At 48.8% G+C, this 17,343-nt stretch overlaps 1 protein-coding gene across 2 annotated transcripts in view; it reads left to right on the plus strand.

Annotated features, from left to right (window-relative positions):
• MTMR12 (myotubularin related protein 12) overlaps nt 1-16,638 on the plus strand; it is a gene marked incomplete at its 5' end in the record, with an annotated part of 66,754 nt that extends 50,116 nt beyond the window's left edge. The window contains 8 exons of one of the 2 annotated variants that reach the window (XM_082621441.1): nt 69-175; nt 1,068-1,192; nt 2,855-2,933; nt 4,733-4,803; nt 7,028-7,200; nt 9,523-9,690; nt 10,577-10,738; nt 13,673-16,637. In XM_082621441.1, coding sequence (XP_082477567.1) covers nt 69-175; nt 1,068-1,192; nt 2,855-2,933; nt 4,733-4,803; nt 7,028-7,200; nt 9,523-9,690; nt 10,577-10,738; nt 13,673-14,242 — 1,455 coding nt within the window. In that variant the 3' untranslated portion in view covers nt 14,243-16,637. Of the gene's footprint in view, nt 1-68; nt 176-1,067; nt 1,193-2,854; nt 2,934-4,732; nt 4,804-7,027; nt 7,201-9,522; nt 9,691-10,576; nt 10,739-13,672 lie in introns of both variants that reach the window. The other variant, XM_082621442.1, reaches the window with a different exon arrangement.
• Nucleotides 16,639-17,343: the final 705 nt, after the last annotated feature.

Raw genomic sequence — 17,343 nt, forward strand, 5'->3', positions numbered from 1 at the left:
GCTAAGCTTACCTGTCCTCTGTTAGGTGGTTTACGTTACATCTGGAAAACCTTTATTCCCCTTTGCAGATATGGTGTTGGTCCTGCCACAGCGGATGTGCCCTTTTGAAAATGTCAGCACTGCCCAAAGAACAGGATGATGGCATTTTACAGATCCAAAAGAACTTCTTGGATGGGTCGGTACTGTTGTACATTTTGTTATTGTTTAGTTAGCTCAGTTTTTGTTTTCCGAGAAGCAGGGAACGGTTTTTGGTAGTTGGTCCATTTCAGTTTACCTGCTGATAAAGCACTTTGTGCTGGGGATACAGTTTAGAGTGGTCGTCTTTAATTTGAAAGGAGTCAGTATAACATAATCATGAAGCTCCTCAGCTGCATTGTTTTTAGAGACGCACGCTGAAGCATTTAGGGGGAAGTGGCATGACTTCTGTAATGTTGACAGTTGTCAAATCTAGGTCAAGGTATATGTCACTGTGTTATTCTTTCTGCTTTTCTGCATGTTTGAAAATTTTCAAAATTAAAAGTTTAAAAAAAAAAACAATAACCCTAAACGGGATGAATTAAAAAACAGAAAAGGAGGGCCTCCCTGGTGGCGCAGTGGTTGGGAGTCCGCCTGCCGATGCAGGGGATACGGGTTCGTGCCCTGGTCCGGGAGGATCCCATATGCCGCGGAGTGGCTGGGCCCGTGAGCCATGGCCGCTGAGCCTGTGCGTCCGGAGCCTGTGCTCCGCAACGGGAGAGGCCACAACAGTGAGAGGCCCGCGTACCACCAAAAAAAAAAAAAAAAAAAAAACAGAAAAGGAGTAGACTTTGGAGTTAAATTGCCTTGGTTCAAATCCTGGCTCTTTCAGGTGATAAACTTTGTAATCTTGGGCCGGGTGGCTCTGCCCCTTGTTCCTGCATCCCCACCTCTGCTGGCTGGGAGCGGCAGCGGGCAGTAGTTGCCTCGTCGGGGAGGATTCAGCGGGAGCTCTTCACACAGATCTGGGCGCCCAGGAAGTGCTCAGGAAAAATGAACTCTTTCTAACTCATGCCTGCTCTTCTACTCTCTTGTTACTTTTTGTTACCTAGAATTTATAAGACCATCCACAGGCCACCGTATGAAATTGTTAAAACTGAAGACCTGTCCAGCAACTTCCTATCGCTGCAGGAAATCCAGACGGCCTACTCTAAATTTAAACAACTGTTTCTGATAGGTGAGAAGAATGCCGAGCAAAAACTTTCTGTCAGATGGGGAAAGACATGCCGCGTGGATCAGGTGAAAGTCGGTGCCATTTCCCTGGGTTCCTCATGGCTGTACACAGAGGTTCCCGGCCGTGAGGGCTGGTGTCACGGAGTGGAGGGGCCAGTCACCACGGGGCCAGCTGCCCTCGATACACTTGCTGCCACCATTTTGCTCCAGGCTCTTAACACAGAGCCACTGTCCTCCTCTCTTCCTTCCCCAGTGGTGAGCGTTGAGCTTCTCCCTTAAAAGTTGTAGAACTGGGCTTCCCTGGTGGCACAGTGGTTGAGAGTCCTCCTGCTGATGCAGGGGACACGGGTTCGTGCCCCGGTCCGGGAAGATCCCACATGCCGCGGAGCGGCTGGGCCCGTGAGCCATGGCCGCTGAGCCTGCGCGTCCTGAGCCTGTGCTCTGCAGCGGGAGAGGCCACAACAGTGAGAGGCCCACGTACCGCAAAAAAAAAAAAAAAAAAAAAGTTGTAGAATTGTGCAATACCTGTATTCACCGGCTATTTTGTAAAGTGAATCATCTGTTTGTTTTCCTTAGTGGCTTATTAAATGGACTCCTCCCCCACCAAGTGGAAATATTTTATTTTACTTTTTTCTGATTGAGCATATATATATATTTTTTTACGGTGTAAAAAACATTCAGTTAATCTGAAATGTGCAAAGTAGAAAATGAAATATACCCATCCTAGCCACCACCAATTCCCTGTCCAGGGTGCCCAGTGTGAACAGTTCAGAACTTGAGTCAGATTTAATCAAAGTCAGTCACCTGTTCATTCTCTTCACTCTTGAATGAGTGTTTACCCTCTGAGATTTGTCACACTTATAGGTAGCTTTTCCTAACTTTGACTTTTTAGCCTAGTGGTCCGATTTAGGATTTATTCATTCATTCAGTCAACATTTGTTGAATTTCCATTATACACACTAACTATGCTAGGCATTGGAGATAAAGATGAATATGACACCGAGGGAAACAAGTGTGTACCTCTAATTAGAACACACTGTGCTATGTGTTATAAAATAGGTTTATAAAAAGCAGGCACCTGGCGGAGAAGTAAGAAATTGCATTAGTTGATCCAGGACTGTGATTCTCCACTTCTGTTTTCACCATCCAGTACTTGCAGGGGTATCTGCCTTCTCATTGGTTTGAGTTTGCACCTCTGACATGCAGTAGACTTCTGTAAAATGCAGGGCTTCTGTATCAAGGTGGGTTGGGGGGATTGTGTCTGGCGTGCAAGGTAAACGTGTGTGTTTAGGATTCCAGCAGAAGCTAGCTCTTCCCTCAGGCCTCCTTGGCGTTAGGATGTGGCCTATTGCATCTTCCTCTTCTAAGAGCAGCAACCTGGATGTCGACTCTGTCTGCCTAAAGCATGTTACTGTCCTTGTTGAGTTACAGGGTGGGCTGTGGCTTAGTATACAGATTGTAGGGCACTTTTTACTTCAGCAATGAAAGTCTGTTTTTGACTACCACATCATTCCAGGGGTTTACAATTCAAAAACAATTTCAGCTGAAGGTTTGAAATGCTGGATTCTCAGCCTAGTCTGGGGCAGCGCCTCTGAGCAGCACAGGTTTTACAGCAGGCACATCAGCAAACAATGCCTGACTTCTTTACTCTTTTTCCTTTTTTCAGATAATAGTACCGAATTTTGGGACACAGATATAAAATGGTTTTCCCTGCTGGAAAGTAGCAGCTGGCTTGACATAATCAGGTATTTCAAGGCATTGTTTTGCTCATGAATTACACAGTTCTCTAAGCCAAAGTAGTAAAGCAGGACTTCCCTGGTGGCACAGTGGTTAAGAATCCACCTGCCAATGCAGGGGACACGGGTTCGAGAAGATCCCACATGCCGCTGAGCAACTAAGCCCATGCGCCACAACTACTGAGCCTGCACTCTAGAGCCCACGAGCCACAACTACTGAAGCCCGCGCGCCTAGAGCCCTTGCTCTGCAACAAGAGAAGCCGCTGCAATGAGAAGCCCGCGCACCACAACAAAGAGTAGCCCCCGCTCGCCGCAATTGGAGAAAGCCCACGCGCAGCAACGCAGACCCAACGCAGCCAACAATTTTTAAAAAGTAGTAAAGCAACCTGACAAATAATTTAACTGTTTTCTATTTCATGGTTAAATATTCTTAGATCACATATTCTGTTCAGGGCTCAGCTGGATTTTACATTCATTATTTATTATTTCTGTGCACATCTGATAAGAATTTACAGACATGCTACCTGCCCATACGGAGATCTGCTCCCTAGACTATAGACTAGGGATGGGAAGGCTACAAAAAAGGGGGCATGGCAACCCAACATTCTAATTGAGCAGCAGCGCGCACCCCCAGGGAGGAATCGGGGGATTGAGAAAGGGAGGGATGCTGAGTTTTCTGGGTTTGTTTTTGTATTTGTTTTTGGCCGAGACCAGGGATGGAACCCGCACCCTCGCAGTGAAAGTGCGGAGTCCTAACCACTAGACCTCCAGGGAGTTCCCCGGATGCTGAGTTTTTACTGAATACCTTTTTAGAAGAATTCTGTATCTTATATGTCTCTTACCTGTTAAAATTTTTTTTTTACTATCATTAATGCCAGTCAGTTATTTTTCATTTTGGAGTTAAGTAGAGATTCTGAGAGAACAGAATTTTATTCCCTTTCCTACTTCCTATTTTGAATAGCTTCTGTCTGTTGCCCTTAAGTAGAGGAGAGGGCAAAGGGAGGCGCAAAACAGAAATGATGACGGGGTGAGAGCAGGGGAGAGAACAGCTCTGAAGAGAAGACTCCTCCCTTCCACCTTGCTCGGCATCCTCTCTCACATCTGCCTGGGAGTTTGTGCAAAGGAGCCTCAGGCCTCCAAAAACTTCTTAACAAATAGGTTTTGAGGAGCCTGCTGCATGTCCCTTAATTTGAATATATAATTGCAAGTATCGTGATGAATGTTATAAAAGGACCTTTCCTTCCATGCGGTGGGTAGAGAAAGTGAGTGTCCCTAAGCGGGTGAAGAGCCCAGGGAGGCGCCACTGCTGCAGGGTTACCAGTGCAGAAGGCAGAGCTGCTGGCAGCGGCAACAGTTTCAAAGGGAGCTGCGTCGAGAGAGACAAAGGGATTTCAGGGCACACTGGGCCTTTCCAGCCACACCAACACATTTAGCCCATGACCTTGAGTTAACAAAATGGACCTGCAGCACAGCCTCCAGATGTGGGCGTTTCTGGGTCTTACTGGGACTCACCAACACACTCAGATACGAATTTGCAATAAGTATTTCTAGTTTAGGAATCACGTAGCAGCATTTTTACATCAATTTTGGAAATCCCTTTGGAAAATTTTAAGTTTCTAATAAGCAGATGAGTGTCTTGCAGTATCTGAATAGCATGAACAATAATTTCTTTTTTGGAGATCTTCAGCATGAAACAGTAAATGAGATCGAAAACTGAAGATCATGTCAGACTGCCTCTAAATTTCTTATTGTTCATGATACTAAGCTCAAGAACTAATATCTGTTTTTCTTGCCTCTCTCCTATGTAGACGCTGCCTGAAAAAAGCAATAGAGATTATAGAATGTCTAGAAGCCCAAAACATGAACGTTCTTCTTTTAGGTAATATATTTAAAGCACAAAGGGTGGTTTCCTTTTTCCTTTACTTGGGATTCTGTTTCTGTATATAGAGATTTATGTAAGTGGAATCGTCTTGTAGAAGGAGCGAGCTGGTGTAGAAATCCTTCCCATTCTTTTTACCCTGACCTTGGAATGCTCTGCTCTGGATTTCATTGTTATAGTTTAAAAATAAATTCTTTCACTTGGAACTCGGCAGACCTACTTGCAACCCAAGAAGGAATTGTTTGGTATCTTTACCAAAGCTCACATTTCCTCATGTTTTGAGGTTTTGTTTTATATTAACTCAGAGTTATAATCTTTGGATGATCTTTTTTGTATGAAGAGACCCATGGATGGTTTAATTGTTATTTTTACATCTTTGTGTCTGACAACTTCGTGCAGTTGCCACAGAAACTTTGTGGACCACGATTCCCTTTTCTTCTGTGGACTTAACTTCCTGTACATGTGCACAGGATATACACACCCAGAATGTGTAAAAGAAGTGTAAACCTCATGCAACAAAGATTGTTGGTGGAATTGGTTAGAGCTGAGCTAAAATATTATCTGCTGTTTTGAATATTTAAAGTTTCTTATAGCCCCATGCTTTACATTAAGTAGACTGTCTCATGCTTTCATACCCTCAGGCTTTTATCATTTTTCTGACACTCTCCATGACTGCTAGAATTTAGCTTCTGTGAGCAGACTGGAAATGTGTCTACCTGTGACTTCTGGACCTTCTGACTTAAATTTTAATACGTGCACTGAGCACCTCCCACGTACAGAGCTCTATGCCTCTGCCTTCTAGAAGTTTACAACTTATTGAGTTTGAGAGAGCAGGCCTAAGGGTGTTCTTGAAAAAGATCTAATTAACAACGGCAGAATAGAGTACTAAGTAACTGGTGAAAAGGAGGGATAAAGACTGGGAGGCTGAGAGGTGCAAGTACCCCGGGCCCGACTGCACCAATCCCAGAGTTGCGTAAAATGAAATGGGAATTTTTAGCAGGCGAGGCTGAGTTGTCCCTCACTCCCCGAAGGACCGCTGAGTCGCACCTCTGAAATCTCATTCTCTAGCTTCTCTTCCTAGGACTCGCATGTGTACTGTTATCACCCTTCATACGCAAGAAGGAAGATTCTCTTAAAAAATGAAACTCGTTTTGAAAGGTGATAGCACAAGACAGACAAATATAAACATCTGTTTCTTCTGAACGCATGTGTTCCCATTGTTCGGGCTTGTTTCCTGGAGAAGACGTAGGAGCACAGTGTACGCGTGGCTCTGTAGTGCTTCGTGAGCCCGGGGTCAGGAGGAGAGTTTAACAGCGCAAACACCTCCCTACGTAGAATTCGTTCCGAAGCTTCTATAAACCCACTACTACCAGCACCATTGTCCTCGTGGACATTTTAAAATAGCACCTTGAGTCACACTTCTTTGTGTACAGTAGAAACCACAGGGATGTAGACCTTGACTTTTAGGACCTTTAAACTCTAAGACAAATGCATGGACGTAGATGTATGTTTTTATTTGCTATGAGTCATTTATGGTGAACGAGGATGTGAGCAGAATTTTCATCGTGTGGGGTTTGTACCGTGCACTCCAGGGTTGGGCACATGGCTTATACTTACCGTGGAGAGTTTTTCCTCTAGGCTAGGCAGAAAGAAGCAGGCCCCTCTGTGCTCCCACACAGAAATGCAAAGAGCCGTAGAGCTGAGAATCAGAGCATTTTGGTGCAATCCAGGAATGCTGCCCTTTCTCCGAAGCAGAGGTAGTGGAGGAAAGGTGGCTGAGAAGCAGTTTTGCCTTGGAACAATGAGTTCAGTGATGGAGACCCTGACACACCAGCTGGAAGGGTTTTGAACTTGGTCTGTGGAGCCCAGCAAGTGCCACGATGTATATGATTGTGCCCTCCTCGTGTAGCACATTTGGACCCCGCATTCTGACGGTGGGTTTGCCATTGCTGCATTTATTCATCAGCAGCAAATCCATCTTTAGTGCCAGTGTGTGCTGGAACCGGTGCCAGCCAGGCTAGAAGCTATTTGTCTCTCAATCTGAAAACATTACCTTTCTTTCCCCACTGGCCCCGGCCTTCCGAGAATTAGAGCTTGACCGTCCGTGGTAGGCGCTGGTGTTGAGGCCCCTGCTGTTTCCTGTGCCTGTGCGGGCCCTCTGGGCTCTTTAACACTTGGTACCCTCCTTCCTCTCCGCGCTGCTGCCGGGCACCCCCCGCCCCAGAGGAGAACGCTTCCGATCTCTGCTGCCTCGTTTCCTCTCTGGTGCAAGTGATGATGGACCCCCACTGTCGAACCAGGTTCGGTTTCCAGAGCCTTGTCCAGAAGGAGTGGATCGTGGGCGGGCACTGCTTCCTGGACCGCTGCAACCATCTACGTCAGAGTGACAAGGAGGAGGTGAGTGTCCCCATCACAGACCCGGCAGCCACGGGGAAGCAGAGCCCCGTCTCTTCATTCATCCGTCTTCCGACCGAGGGCTCCTGCCTGCAAAGTGCGCACCTCTTAGGGGCTGGTCAGGAAGGCTGAGGTCAGTGCACTGCTGGATGCCTTTCAGTGCTTGAAACACTATTGAAACTCTTCCCAGGGGAAAGGGGTGTTTACTAACAGGTGTGTTCAGAGTCTTCTCTTCTAAATTGTGTACCCCAGGGGGCTATTATATTTCATGGTGGAAGTAATACTGATTTGTAAAACTTAAATTAAAATGAACTCAGAGAGATTCCCACAGTTTCTGATAATTTAGTCTTTGCCAAAAAAAATGAACATTTAGGGTACAAGTTTCCTACAGAAAATGCATAATAACACAAAGTAAATTTTCCTTGCAATAAACCCTTTCAAAATAAAGCACAGGGTTATGTGAATGCTATCCAGTACCAGGGCCTTCGCCATGGTAGCTGCAGGTCTGGGCCTCTGAATTCAAGCACTGGAGAGTTAGCGTTACAGTTCAGTTAGTGAAAATGAGCCCCCCAGGTTGGGGTGTACTTGTCTAGGTTACAGCGGTGCAAACTCCTTTGGCTGCATTATTAACGACTGTGGAAAGAAAAATGAAAACAGGTGAACTTTAATTAGATCACCTGCAGAGCTAACGTATGCTAGCAGGGCGCCTGGTGGTTTTTCTTACCCCAGATAATAAGCACGTCTGTCTGCGGTGCTGGACAGCTTGACACAGCGGCTGTGGAAACAGAGACGTGGCTCTTGCCCATAAGGGCTTGGTGTGTCCTGGGAGACCCAGCCCCCTCTCACTAGGCCTGCAGTTTCTTTCAGGCCTGTTCTGTACTCATCCGTGTCCCATTGGGCTGAATGGACATCACCATCTTTCAGTCTTGAAAGGGACCTTGCGTTTCTGAGGTACTAATTTGAAAGGTTAATGGGACTCAAATAACATGACGGGCAGAAAGAGCTGATACTGTGTGGGGAAGAGTGTGCTTTTTTTTTTTTTTTTTTTGACGGTACGCGGGCCCCTCACTGTTGTGGCCTCTCCCGTTGCGGAGCACAGGCTCCGGACGCGCAGGCTCAGCGGCCACGGCTCATGGGCCCAGCCACTCCGCGGCATGTGGGATCTTCCCGGACCGGGGCACGAACCCGCGTCCCCTGCATCGGCAGGCGGACTCTCAACCACTGCGCCACCAGGGAAGCCCCCAGCGTGCTTTTGTATATCTCGTATAGTTTGTATATCTTGAGAAAAGGGGGACTGACAGGCACCGTGTCTAGTGGGGCAAGAGCCCGAGAGCAGATCAGGTCTGTTTACCCAGCACTGGGAGGAGTCACCCGTACTCTGTGAGCCCATTTCCCTGACTGTACAATGAGGTCCAGACATTTTACGCTCTATTTAAGTACACTCTTGAACATAAAATGAGGTGTGAAATAAAGTTGCCCATGTAGACCTTTCTTTTCATCTCAACACTAACATACTGGAGTTTTGATAGAAAACCGGGTGGTCTGCTTTGTGATGCAATTGACGCAGCACTGGACTTTGATTCAAGAGCTGGCTTCCCAGCTCCCGCCTCTCAGGAGCTGCGTGTGAGACCTTGGCCAAACTCGGGAAGGGAGAGACCGTGACGTGGCCTGTCTTGTCCACCTGACAGGGTCACTGGTGATTGGAGGAGGAGCACTTGGGGATGACAAGGCACCCTCGAAAACTCTCATCTCTGCTATTAGAGGGCTTGCCTCTGAAGCTAATAAAAGAGGCCATCGGTTAAAAAAACGTGCATTTGTGAAAAATGTTAGCAACTCATTTTTGCTGCTGCTGCCTTCTCTCCCATCCTCTTTCTCTTCTGGGTCCTCATTGTCAGGGGTGTGGAGAAGGGAGTATCCACGATATTTGAAGTAATTGAGTAGTATTTCTTGGTAATACAGTGCTACTAATGAGAAGAGTGGAATTCTTCATTTGTTGAGGTTCAGAGCTAGTGTTCCCTGTTACCAGGATCAGTTGCAAGTGCTCATCTGTCAGTGCTGATTGACAAGGAGATTTTTACATCATCTCAGGAATGTCTTTCACGCAGAGAGGTCCTGCCAAGTCCTGATGTTAATCCACGGGTGTGTGGTTTCAGTTGACCAGATTTATCGCCGGGAATGGGATGGAGTTGAGAATGTGAATCGCCCGGAATGCGTTTCCCAGAGAATATAGTGCCCGGGAGAGGTTATTGCCCAGCCGTCGAGGTGGCTGCCCCGAACCCAGGGCCGCTGGCGCCCCTCAGTCACGTGTATCTCGTTTTCACGTAGGTTCCCGTGTTCCTGCTCTTCTTAGACTGTGTCTGGCAGCTGGTACACCAGCATCCCCCGGCGTTTGAGTTCACGGAGACGTACCTGACCGTTTTGTCAGATAGCCTGTACATACCTATCTTCAGCACCTTCTTCTTCAACTCACCTCATCAAAAAGACACCAACATGGTAAGAGTCCCTCTTAGGAACCTGTGTATTGAAGAAGCCATGTCTCACAAGTAGGGTGCGAGAAGATTGATGATAAAAATGATAATTTTGTGACACTGATTACATGCTGGGCCCTGTTCTGAGTGCTTTCCGGGTATTGATATTTAATCCTCCAGCACCCTGTGGGTCTGAATTATTATGATCCCTCTGAGGAGCTGAGGCACTGAGGCAGTGAGTAACTCGCCCCGGGTCACATGGTAAATACTGGAGCAGGGAGCAAGTGTCAGAGCCAGGAATGAAGCAGATGAAAAGTTGCCTTTGTGAACAGGTCAGATGCCTTCTCTTCCACTTGCCCGACGCCTGGAGTGCCTCTGAGGGGAGCGGTGGCGGAGCAGGGAAGCTAGGCTTTCACTTTCCGTCTTAAACGTCTTCAGTCTCCCTTGAGGCCGCGCTCCCAGGCCCTTAAGTCTGCACCGTCGCTGCTCTGACCAGCCCTCTGGGGGCCTCGGGGTTTGCTGGAGCTGGCCCTCCAGTGGGATTTTACCATATCCCACAGGGAGTGGGAAACAGAACCCCAGGCTCCACTCACACAGCCTCGCTGCTCACCAGCTTCGTGACCTCAGGCGGTCACTTCCATTTTCTGAGCCTCAGTTTCCCCAAAGGTGAATTGGAAAAATAGGAGTGACCTCACAAGGGTGCTGTCCTGGGAGACCGCGGCTGGCACGCGGCCCGCTGGAAGCGGCGCGTGCTGCCCCTCCCCACGCAAAGCCGTCAGTGCGGTGAGCAGCCACGGGAAGGCCGGCTCTCAGGGCAGGCGGGGCGCGCCTTCCTGGGGCCCGTCTCCCAGCACTGTGCTTGCTTTCCTCAGCCCCGCTGGAAGCGCCGTGACCTGTGCTTGTTTTGGCAGGGCAGGGAAAGCCAGGGTGCACAAAGCAAGCCTTTGAATCTCCTCACCGTGTGGGATTGGTCTGTGCAGTTTGAACCCAAAGCCCAGACGTTGCTCAAAAACCCTCTTTACGTGGAAAAGCCAAAACTGGACAAAGGCCAGCGGAAAGGAACGCATTTCAAAGTAAGATGTGCACATGTCTAACCCCCTTCGTCTGCGCAGAGATCCCCATGTCTGTAAGGATGAGAGTTACACGGACACAGTCTGCAGAGTCGAGATCGTGACGGGCAGATTGTCAGGGCCCCTGAGAATCCTTTGCCTTCAGCAGGCCGGCGTCTGTCCTGATGAGACGCGGCCATTAGCTGAGTGTCGCCGGGGCTGCTGCGTGGAATCGAGCATCTCGCCCCTGCCCGCGTGCGGTTGGTAGAGTAGGGGGGACGGCGATCACGGGGTGGGCTCTGCGCCGTCTGTACCAGTTCACATCTTCAATAGCCAGGCCTCTCTTCACGCTAACAATGGTGTTTGCGACTAACGTGTTCTGTCAGGGGCCACAAAGTCTCTGGCACAACTCCCCGCATGCTGTTGGAGCTCGAAAACAGCCACAGACGCCCCGTAAGCAGACAGGCCTGGCTGTGTTCCAGTATTTACAAAAGCAGGCACCAGGCCAGATTGGGCCCGCGGGCTGTTGTTTGCAGACCTGGGCTGAAAACGACAGGCATCAAATTATTTGGGCCTCCCTTCAGATATTTGTTCCTGACCTTACTAGTTATTAACCCTGACGTTCCCTGGGTGATGCGTGATTTACGTGGCATTTCCCGTTCAGTCTCCTGACCTGGACCCCCTGCCAGCCCCCTGACCCCATGAAAGGGAGAGCGGGGTGGCCAGTCACAAGTCGATGCGCGTCACTGCTTTCTCCACCGCCATCCTTGTGATCCCGCCATCCCACGGGGCTCCTGGGAGCCCAGCCCGTCCTGCTGTGGGAGGTGGCTCCGTTCTAAAGGGGCTTGGGGACCCAGGTGAGCCAAAGCCAGCACTCACAGAAGGCACAGCTGCTGGATAACTTAGAGCTGATGCTTCGCCCTTCAAGGGTCCTCAGGCCCAGGCTGGGTGTTTGCCCTCCTGGCTCAACCTCTTTCCTGTCTGTCGGGCCAGAACTGCCCTGTGCTCCAGAACAGTTTGGCCGGAGGTCAGTTTTTGTCAGCGTGCTGTGCCCCCTGGTGGCTGCACCCACACTTCCCGCCCGGTCAGGATTGCAGAGCTGCCCCAGGCCGGAGGGGTAAGGGCCCTCAGAGACGGAAGGGAGGAAATAAAAGCTCCACCCGGTAAGACTAGAGTCCATTTCTCTGCCCAGGCCCCGTTGTTCTAAGTGTCCCTTCTCCTTGTAGACGGGAGCGGAGGGCCTAGGTTCCAGGAGCTGGCCAGTGGGAGAGGCTTCAGCTGCAGGGTTGGGGCATCACAGCTTGTACTAGCTAATGCAGAGCTGGCGCTGAGCCAACGAGGACCTGTGAAGCCGTTTGGTGAGGCATCTGGGCGTCAGGCTTGGGGCCTCTTGTTGAGTGGACAGGTGGCCTTGAGTAGTTCTGTAGAGACCAAAGAGCCGTGGCCGACCAGCACGATGCACTGCCCTGGGAATTACCACTCGTGACCATGGGGTCCACTCAGGTGTGGGGTCCCAGCCTCAGTCCTAGGCCTTGACCAGGCTCTGGGGGCACAGTGCTGCTCACACCTGGCCCGTCTGGAACTCTCCATTCACTTAGGGCTTCAGAGAGGGGCTTGCAAGACAAGGAGAGCTCTGTTAAGAGTCTGGGCTCTGGAGCCAGACTGTGGTTGTGAAACCACGTCTGGCACTTGGTAGCTGGGGCCTTTGCAGTTACTTAACCTCTGTGCCTTAGTTTTCTCATCTGTAAAATGGGGCAGTAATAGTGACTTTGAGAACTGGGTAAGTGGTTGCACGTTAAGCGCTGAGCACAGAACCCAGCAGGCAGTGAACACTCTGTGGCTGTTAGGTTCCACCTGCTTCCCCTGATGCCTGACTCACCTGGATCACTGGGGAGAAGAGGCCAGCCCCCAACTCCTGGCCTTCGGTTCTCCTGCCCCCAGATGGAAAGTCAAAAATCCTGGTCATCTCTGACTTGGGGTATTGTGAATGGTTTTGCTCTCTGCTTTGTATTTTTATTGTTGTTCTACATTCCATAATAAGGAAATTTTTTTTTTTTTTACGGAAGAACGACTGGCAGGAACGTGTTGGAGAGTTAGGAGGCCAGCCCTAGCATAGAACTGTTATCTATTCTGATCTCAAATGGATGCCTCAGGAGCAAAAGAGCTGGAGAGAAACAGCTTCTCCTCAGAGTTTTACCTTCTCCTTTGGGCACCAGGGATCCCTTGTAACCATCTTTACCACCTTCACAACCCTTTCGCAATGCATCCCCAAACACGACCCCTTGCTTTGGCTGCAGGGAGAATTACCGAGGAGGGCAAAAGTATAAATGCTCTTACATTTTCTACTCCGTGCAGCTCATCAGACAAGAACATCCAGCCCGCTTAGCCAGTCCTCAAGTTTCTCTTGCTCCCGTCTGTCTCTTTGTCCAGAATCTTTTTGACTTAGGCTTGACCTCCCACTGGATGCCCAGTAGCCTACAAGTTAAGCCTACAAATTATTCCATTGGAGTGACAGGCTCTTCAGGTGGTCGGCACCACTTCCTCACAGGTGTTCAGAATATTGTGAAAGCGAACACCCTAAAGTTCTCAAAGAGGAAACATTTTGCTCCTTTCAAACATGAATAGGCCTCATCCCCAAACTCCCCTAAATCATCGTCACCCTATCTCAACGTAAGCTTGTCCTTCACAAGAACTTAACGCCCCGCACCTGGTTTCACCCATTTGTTCATACAGCCAGTGTGCATCCGCCACGTGCATTGTGGCATAAACAAGAATCCCCTGCCCGCCCGCCGCTGCTTTCTCTCTGCGTGTGATAGCGTTGCAGTGAACTTACGTTCACGGGGCAGTTCTGATGTGTCATGACTTGTGTTAAAGCAGGATTCTGCCTTGAGGGGAACAGCTGTCACCATGCTGTCCGGCTAACCAGAGATTTTTATTTGTGTTTTCTTTCTCTCAAAGCATCAACGACAACTTTCTTTGCCCCTCACCCAGTCTAAATCATCTCCCAAAAGAGGATTTTTCAGGGAAGAAACAGATCATTTAATTAAAAACCTTCTGGGCAAGAGAATTAGCAAACTGATTAATTCCTCTGAGGAGCTGCAGGACAACTTCCGGGAGTTCTACGACAGCTGGCGCAGCAAGCCCCCGAACTACCACGGGCTGCTGTTGCCACGCGTCGAGGGGCCGGAGATCAAAGTGTGGGCCCAGCGCTACTTGCGGTGGATTCCGGAGGCCCAAATCCTGGGTGGTGGCAGAGTGGCCACCCTGAGCAAACTCTTGGAGACGATGGAGGAAGTCCAGCGCCTACAGGAGAAAATCGAGGAGAGACACCACAGCCAGGAGGCCCTCCAGGCAGAGGCCGCCTCGCTGCTGAGGACCTCGGCCCGCCTGTCCTCCTTGTTCCCTTTTGCGCTGCTGCAGCGCCATTCCTCCAAGCCAGTCCTGCCCACCAGCGGGTGGAAAGCTCTGGGAGATGAAGAAGACTTGGCCAAGCGAGAAGATGAGTTTGTGGATCTCGGGGATGTGTGACTGGTCTGCTCCGTGGCGCTGAGAGAGGGGTGTCACAGGCTGAGGCAGGAGCCAGACACGTCTGCTGTCTGCTTCGGGCCGTCACGCTGGAGCTGACTGCTGGGAGGAAGCCTGGGCCTTCAGGAAAAGAGCTGGTCCTCCTTTCCCACCCCCCCCCCATGGTTCTGAAAGACTATGCAATTAAAACCATAGCTCTACTGTTATTAGTGGAAAGGAGTTACTGCTTGACCCATAATACAACTGTGGCCAGTGTCTTCTGCATTCGTATCATACAGACCCTGCGGTAGCTGGTTTACTACTTAGAAAGGGCCTTGGTAAGATGTGCCTGGACTCCATACTGTCTTCAGATCTTTGCTGTGCCAGCGTGATTTATCCAGTCGTCGGGAGCAGTAAGCATCTCTCTAGCCCATCTCACTTGGGAACAAGTCCAGCTTTACCTGATGTGTGTGTGGCGAGTTGAGAGATTCAGATAGAGGTATTTAGATGTATGGCCTTCATTTCCAAACCTTAGCATCTTTCCTTTCTGCGTCCTCTTGCCACACGTGTCACCATCCTGACGTTACCGAGCATGGTCAGGCTGTGTCACTTTACGTGGGACAGGGGACTGGCTCGGGGCCCGGCAGCCCCGGGTCCCCCGCCTGCTCTGTACCACTCGCCACTGCCCCTGCACGCTCCCCACCTTGGTGCACGTGGTCCCAGGATCTTGCTGCTAAACCTGTTGGGCAAACTGGAGGACTCCCTTTGGTTTGCCCAGAGGAGCTTCCATTTTTCTGGAGGCGCGCAGTGTTTGAAAGCAGTTGCTTTGCCTTTTCCTGATAGCACGCCGGGGCTTCAAGCGTCTGTGCCCGCCGTCCTCAAGACGGTTTCCCCAGATTCTGTTTCCTCATAGACCGATGAGTAGGATCACTGCTGAACGTAGCTTTCATAGGGAAGTGGTCAAGCAGAAATATCAGAAGTGATGGTGATCACAGAGTACCTCAGCGATTTAAAAAGCCATAGAAGAAACTTGACTATGCCTGGTAACCTTCCTGGATCTGCTGTCTAAATGATATATATTTTTTAAACGCAGGAAAGTACACTTTGTAAGGACCAGTTTTTTCATTCTCCATGGAACCCTGTTCAATTCCACAAAAGGAAGGGGAAAGAAATTATCTCACATTAGAATGTTTCCGATCGAAAGTTTGCCTTTTATATCCATTCGTTCTCCAGTGTAGATCCCAATTTGAATATTGCCTGTTCAGAAAAACTTGCAGTTGCTCAAGGGCAATAAGAAATTTTGAAACTATTGACAAAGAGGAGTTTCTCGGTTTGCACTGAATCGACTTCTGTGCACACAAGAAATTGCTTTGCGGTCCTCCCCACGCCATGTTGGTGTGTTATAAGACAGTGGAGATTGAGGGGAGGGTAGGATTCATGCATCCGGGGCCAGACACATGCCCAGTCTTGGTTGCCTTAAGAGTCTCACTAGTAAGGTCAGTGTGGGGATTTTAAAATGACCCTAGTTCGTTGGCTACCTTCTTGTACGTTCTGTGGGCCTTCTTAAACTAGCACTAACCGCCCTTCCCTGCTCCCCTGCCTCCCAGGTACACTGTGGAGCTGACTAGTTTTGTTACCATATTATAATGGGAATATTTATACAGTAGCCTCTTCAGTCTTAAGATCTTTGTAATTTTCATTCCAAAAATGCCTGGTGTGATGCTTTACACTCAAGGTATGGTTTAAAGGCACAAGGTCATGGCCCCTGTCATAGTGGTTGAATGTGCATTGAAATATTTTTCTATGATTTTTTTGTTTATAAAATTACGATAGAAAAGTAAGCTGTTGTAACATGTAAGGTCATGACAGTTTATGTATTTATATTTGAAATCAGATTTCTATAAAGTTGTATTTGTGTACAGGATTCTCAGTGGGTTTATATATTGTGACATTTTTATTCAAGATTGAGATGTGGATTATGCTTAACAGTAAAAGCTGAAATGAGACCATTTACTTCGTCAGAAATGCTGCACTGTGCACGTTTGGAAATGTACATTAACTTCCTGTATGTAATATCTTGAGTTTGTTTATACCTCCAAGTTTTTACACTGAAGATAAATTAGCTTTAATTACATTCAAAACTTTTTTTAAAAAAAGGGAATAAGCTGTTGGGCTAAATCTGTATAAATGTGCTTTTTATTTTCTGGATGTACAATGAGAGTTTATACTTGTATTTCACTGCATCATATCCGATTGCAGAAATTAAAGCACAGTTTACAATACTGTATTTGGTGTGGTTGATATAACATGGAATAATTACTTTCATTTAGTCAGTGTGTGTGTGTCTGTGGGTGGTCGATGGGTTGGTGGGTGGGTGGGAAACCAATAACCAAATAAAGATCTGGAATTTCAGGACGAGATAAAATACTGTGACGAAAAATAAAATAGGATAGGAGCCCTACAGGGTAAGTAAAGGGAAAAGGTTTTTTTTAATCCCTGAAATTAAATATCACTGCCTCTTTGCTTTTGTGGGGATATGTAAAATGATGATTCTGTTATTTTGTGGCTGGAGGGGATCTGAGTTCAGTTAAACCATGAAAGAGAGAAGGCTTCGCTTTTCCTCCCAGAGAGGATAAGCACGCTGGCCTGGCTGTGATGGTGTGTACGAGTAGGATTTTTTTCCTCGTTCGCCAGTTTAGCGTTTACTAGATTGAGACCTGTGACTTGTGGTGGTTGGGAAGTACCTCCGTCCTCTGCCCTTTCCTGCCCGTGGCCCTCACCCTCTCCGTAGCCCTGCTCTGCTTGCCCTTCCCCTGCTGTCGGCCAGGCCCAGCCTCCTGGGTCGCAGAGCTGACTCTGAGCCATCCCTGGAGCTTCAGAAGCCCTCACTGCTGCCCCACTCCCTTCGGATGTGTCAGTTCTTTGACACTTGTATTAAACTCCCAAGTAGTTAGCAGTTCTGGCCCTACAGGCTCGCCGACTCCAGTCCTGTTTTCCACATTTGTTAACCAGCTCTTGGACTTGGGATGACTCGGCTGTCTCTCTCTCCGGGTTTTACTTGTTCCTTGGTTTCCAGGTGAGGGTCGGGGAGGGACCGGAGGAGGGCAGGGGAGGGGAAGAGTGGG

Source organism: Mesoplodon mirus (assembly GCF_964341445.2).
Source record: "Mesoplodon mirus genome assembly, chromosome: 5".
In the NCBI taxonomy this organism is placed as follows: domain Eukaryota; kingdom Metazoa; phylum Chordata; class Mammalia; order Artiodactyla; family Ziphiidae; genus Mesoplodon; species Mesoplodon mirus.